Raw genomic sequence first — 6,000 nt, 5'->3', positions numbered from 1 at the left:
TTTAATGAGGATTACATGAGGTCCATATACAGTAAATTCTCAATGAATGCTATCTATTCATTTCTTATCCATTGTAATATAGATAGATTTTCACAAAGAAGTTACATATAATCTTATTTAATAATTAGTATTTAGAACAGGCTGTCTATAAAATACGGATAACAGCATCCTTTCATTGCATTGAATATTTAATTTTAAATGATATGCCTAATTTTATTTTTTATTAAAACGTTTTGCATGGCACAACCACGAGAATGGCTAAATTATAAGAAAGGTCAGAAAAAAACAAGTGTCACTGCCAAATATCAAGAATATGAAGCTAACTAGATATTCACCCAGAGGCCGTATGTCCCATCTTGCTGTGATACTCTAGGGTGACACCTGTTGTTATTGTATAAGTAATGGCATCTCCTTTCATTCTCAAAAGTATATTGGTTCGGCTTGTGAATTTTATTGTTGACTTAATTGAAATAAACAACATGAAGGTTGGGAAGAGAGGCCTAACTATAGATATTTCAGAGATTAAAAAAAGATTAAAAGGATATTACGGACAATTGCATACTTGTGTATTAGAGAACTTAGATGAAATAGATTTATTCATTTTAAAGCAATATGTTAAAATTGACAACTGTATATATAAAACTTTATAAATGTAAAACCTATAACTATATATATATAATGTATATTATATATACACATATGTAATATATATAGTATATATATAAAATTTGAATAGTCTTAAAAATCATTAGAGAAGTTGAATGTGTTAAACATCTTCTGACAAAGAAAATACCTGAGACGGTAATATCCAAGAATAAATAATCCAATTTTAATATAATCCTCACAGAGAGAGAAAAAGAATCTCTCAATCTTCATGAGGCAAACATAACTTTAATAATAACATTAGATAAGGATAATCTAAAACAACAAAAAAAGAGAAAGTAAGAAAGCATCCTTACTTGAGAACATAGGTACACAATCCTAAACAAAATATTGGCAAAGCAAATATAAATATTTTTCTTCATAAGAAATCCAAAGGGGTGATCTAATGGACATATATAACATATAACTCCCCCCAAATAGAAGAATACACATTTTTGTCAATAACAAATTGCTTATCTCCAGTCTAAGTCTTTCCTCTTAGATAAAATCCACAAATTAAACTCTTCATTAGAGTGATCTGATTGGATAAAACTGTAAGCCCATCAAATTCAAAATTTCCATAACTGCATTTATCTGATGATAATTAATAAATCTTTCCCACATCCTCTTTTTTCCTACTTCAACCACTTCACCAAGCAAGAACTCTTGAAGTCATCATAAAATACTTCTATCCCTAGGCCGGAGACTTCCAACTGGTTACTGAGTCCTGCCAGTTCTATTGTTGACATGGCTCCATCTCCAGTGGTAATACCTCAGTAGGACCCTTGTTATTACCATGTAGACCAGCGTTCCCCAACCTTTTTGGCACCAGGGGTTGGGGACCCCTGATGTAGACCACTGCAGCTACCTTTGATGTCATCATCCTTTTTACCCATTTTACCCAGTCTTGAAACTCCTGCAGATTTATCTCTTTAATATGTGAATCTGATCATTGCTGTCTACTTAAAACCTTTTTGTGTTTTTCTATCCCCTTCAGTATTAAAATCTAATGTCAACAATATTTAGTGGGTTTCTGGCCCCTGACTTCTAGATATGTTACCATATTCCTATACACTATGCTCTACTAATACTAAATTACTTGCAACACCTAAAAAATAGCATATTAATTTATGTTTCTTTGCTTTTACAAATACTCCTTCTTCTGCTTGTAATATTCTTTTTTCTTTCTTAAATGGTTGATCCATATTTTCTTCAAAGAAGCCAATCCCAGGAATCATCTATTTTCGAGATTCTTCCCAACTATTTTTTACGTTTCTCATGAAACCTCCTTTCCCCCTTTTCCATTCCTACAGTACTTATCACACTATAGTTTAATTTTCTTTTTATTTATTTTTTCCTATCTAGACTGAAAGCTCCTTGAAAGAAGGGATCATTGCTTGATGCCTGTGTTCACAGTGCCTAGCATATGCACTCAATGAAGATTTGTTGAATAAGTGACAAATGAATATAAAGTAGAATATGAAAGCATATGTACTAGTATACATATGTACACTCAAAATTTTGAAAGTGATTCTGTTTTGACTAAATATGAGATAATTTTTCCTTTTAGTACCCTCCTTAGTTTGTTTTTCGAGAAATAATGTGTACATATGCAGTTCTTAAGGTAGAAAAATCATTAATATAAAAATTCACTGTTGAATGAGTTAAACAAACAAACTCAGCAAAAGAGATCAGATTTGTGGTTACAGAGGCCAGGCGAGGCAGGAAGTGGGGGTAGGAGGAATTGGATGAAGGCTGTCAAAATCTACAAACTTCCAGTTATAAGACAAGTAAGTACTAAGGATGTAATGTACAACATGATAAATATAATTGACACTGCTGTCATGCTTGAAAGTTGTTAAGAGAGTAAATTTTAAGAGTTCTCATCAAAAGAAAAAAATTTTTTTCTATTTCTTTAATTTGGTATCTATATGAGATGAAGGATGTTCACTAAACTTATTGTGATAATCATTTCACGGTGTATGTAAGTCAAATCATTATGCTGTACACCTTAAACTTATACAGTGCTGTGTGCCAATTACATCTCAATAAAACGGGAAGAAAAAAAATAATAAAATGACTTCCTGGTTTGGGACTCAGGGTCTTTCACCACACAGGAAAAATTAGAACAGGAGCTGGTTTGGGGTCGGGTGGTAGAGAGGAGGAAGAAGATTTAGCAAGTGATAGGGCTAAGGTATCATGGTCAGAATACAATGAATTTTTCTTGAGGCATATCAGTTGTGGTAAGAAAGGATCATATAGGAGGGTAAATGGGGACGTCTGGGGGCAAGACAGCACCCCATTTTTGTCCAGTTTCCCTTTCCTTCCTTCTTTCCTTCCTTCTCTCCCTCCAGTCCTTCTTTCCTTTCTTTTCAAGGAATATGTACATGTGGTTTAAATACATAAATATATAAATATATATATATGTGGTTTAAATATATATATATATCACAAAAGAGAATAAGATGAAAAGCAACAGTCCCCTCACTTCCTATCTCCTGCCCCTCTCCAGAAGCAACCCCTTTAAACTACTTCAGCCGTTTTTTCTTGTAGTCTCTGTATCTAAATACAGTATGTATATGCCTACCAGTAGTCCTTCAATCATCAACTCTAGATTTTGTCTATTGACTTTTACTATGGTGTATGATAATTCATTTCCCTTTCAGTTTTAAAGTGGGGAGATAAGTAAGTCCTAAATTTCCTGATGAATCCCTGATTCCAGCAATAATTACCTTTATTGAGCACTACGTGAAAGACACAGTTGTAATCACTTTGGATATATTAACTCATTTAATTACAAGCTCAGTTACAAGGACGGGGCTAATAACAAAACCAGGAAAACAAAGATTTAAAAAACAGGGAGAAAAAAAGACAATGCTAGGCCTTCCCCACTGAAAAACGTTAAGGGTGAATGAAATAGCAGTTAGAAAAAAAAAAAAAGTACAGCTTTGAGGCACTAAAATTGCAACCGGCTCCTTTAATTCCCCGCGGCAGGCGGGGCGTGGCGCCAGGTGGCCTACAATGAAGGCCCCTTCAAGCTGGCAGCGCCCTACCAAGCCTGTGGCTTTGTAAGAGCCCGGGCCACGTGACGGAGACAGGCGGCGCTCTTTCTCCGCGCAATCTCTATGGTATTCTTCTCAGCCCACCCGCCCCTAGGGAAGCGGCAGTCACGTGACAAGCTCCGGGTTTACGGCAGGTGTCCACGTGACCCTGGCCTGCAGTAGGGTGGCTGCGGTGAGGTACCTGCGCTCGTGAAGGGTGGGTGGTTAGGTCGTAGCCACCGCAACCTCCGGCGGACTCTCCCGAGCGGCCAGGCTCGGGAAAAACGAGTCGACTGAGGCATTCATCGCTTAGTGCCTACGGCACGGGTCTGTTCTTTATGCCACCTCCGCCTTCCTCGTCCCCACCTCTTTTCGGGTGAAGTCCCCTTTGGGTTTCGAGACCTTGGGGCCTGAGGCCCAAACTCGAAACGAACCCCCCACCCATCCCTCTTTCCTTCTCATCCTCCATCTCTCCCTTTGCATCACCGAATCACTTAGCCGTTGAGCTGGCCAGCTCGGCGGTGCCTTGAGGCCAAGTTCGAGGCGGTAAAGGTAACGGTGGGGAAAGCAGCCCCCCAGTGGACAAAGGTGGAGGCAAGACTAGAGCAGGCCTAGGGGCCGCAGGCAAGGAGAATAGGCGGCTGAGGGGGTGAACAGGAAAAAAAAAAGAGAGAGAGTACTGCGGATTTAGAAGGGACTGGAAAGGACTTGTTGCACAATGGAAGAATCTGACTCTGAGCAAAAGATGGAGAAAGAGAATCTGGGGACGAGAATGGATCCTCCCATAGGGGAACCGGAAGGATCGCTTGGGTGGGTGAAGGGTATTAAGTCAAACCTGGAAGGGAGGGGGCAGGGGGGACGTTCTAACTGAAGAGAGTATTGTGAATTAGAATACCCCACCTATGATAAATTCTTTCGATTTACCAGTAAGGTTGCTTTTGGTGATTGGATAAACTAGTAAGAGGTCTGGTTGCTAACTGGGGAGAAACAATCCTTAGGACAGGCCTGATATCACTCCGGGGAGGGGCAAGTGTTCTAATTGAGGAGGCAGTTCTGAATTGCTTTGAATTGTCAATAAAGGAGATTTTATGTCATCATGTTGACGATAAGAAGACTAGGAAGAGGGTTGGCTTTTCCTGAGCAGAGATCAGTGACTGGAGAGTGCTTTCTGTGCCAGTTTATACCTGAATTCGAGAATTTATATACTTTGTGCCTGTGATGAGTGAAATATGACTTGGAAGGACAGCTGAAGGACTTAAGATTTTTAGAAATATGCTGACTTTGAAAAACAGGATATTCAAATATGACAATATTGTTTGATTTATTAAAGCATTTGTAAATATTGCTTTGATAAATTTTTTAAGGTGATAAAAAATTGAATCTTGAATTTTAATGGCTCATTTATATTCCTAAATAAATCTTCCTAGGAGCTATTTCCTGAGCACATAATTAGGGGAGAGGGAGCATAAACCCAGTTTTATAATTTAGGAAAATGAGGGCCTCTACCTAACTGAGGTCCCCCACACAGCTGTACTCAGCTGTTGTACTAAATGCTCTTTTGCACCTCTACGTTAATTCCAATTTCTAAGGCAACTGGATCATGGAAACTCTGTCTTTTGGTTTATATCTGCAGGTGGGTGCTACCAAATACAGCCATGAAGAAAAAGGTAAGACATGTTAGGTACATCAAAAACATGAAGGTAAAGGTAAGAAGTTACTGTTCAGGAAGCATATTTGTGGTCATATCTGCCATCTTTCCTTGACTGTTGTAGGAACCTTCTACATGTTCTTCCTGACTCTTGTCCCCTTCTTTGCTATCAGATTTAATTTTTCTAATATAGAAATCTAAGTAAGTCATTCACATACTTAAGAACTTTTTGTAACTTCCTGAAGCCCATAGAATACAATCCAAAAGATTTCATCTCATAGAATGCCCTTTAAAAATCTATTCCTGACTAAACCATCAGCCATACCTTTGCACCCTATCATAGCCATGCAGAATCTGTTTTTCTCCAAGTTTACAAATTAATTTGCATTTTGTGCAAGCCATACATACACACTACACAGGCCTCTGCTTGCACATTTATGTTGAACCCAACTCAAATGTTATCGCTATTAGGTTTCATGTGAGTTTTCCAAATGGAATTGAACACTCCTTCCCTTGTGCTCTTATGGTACTGTGCCTCACCTTGGGGTTTAAGAAGAATCGATAAGGGCACAGTTCTAGAGTAAGTTTCTGAATCTTTTGGGCTTTCAGTTTCTCCATTTATAAAATGGGGATAATAATGTTACCTGTCTCATAGAATTATTATGAAGT

The 6,000-nt window shown here is 38.0% G+C and overlaps 1 protein-coding gene across 4 annotated transcripts in view; it reads left to right on the top strand.

Moving 5' to 3' along the window:
* The first annotated feature begins 3,827 nt into the window (after window positions 1-3,827).
* Window positions 3,828-6,000, top strand: part of RRAGB (Ras related GTP binding B) — a 50,734-nt gene continuing 48,561 nt past the window's right edge. For 3 of the 4 annotated variants that reach the window (XR_016391360.1, XM_022563601.3, XM_022563600.2), the window contains exons 1-2: window positions 3,828-4,493; window positions 5,317-5,350. Coding sequence is in view for 3 of the 4 variants with exons in the window: in XM_022563601.3 (XP_022419309.1) it covers window positions 4,402-4,493; window positions 5,317-5,350 (126 nt within the window). In the remaining variant the exon portion in view is untranslated. The remainder of the gene's footprint in view (window positions 4,494-5,316; window positions 5,351-6,000) is intronic. The other variant, XM_022563602.2, reaches the window with a different exon arrangement.

This window comes from Delphinapterus leucas, chromosome X (assembly GCF_059928025.1).
Source record: "Delphinapterus leucas isolate spDelLeu-1000000601 "Yukka" chromosome X, BTC_Dleu_Yukka2, whole genome shotgun sequence".
In the NCBI taxonomy this organism is placed as follows: domain Eukaryota; kingdom Metazoa; phylum Chordata; class Mammalia; order Artiodactyla; family Monodontidae; genus Delphinapterus; species Delphinapterus leucas.
This window is presented reverse-complemented; position numbering and strand designations above follow the sequence as displayed.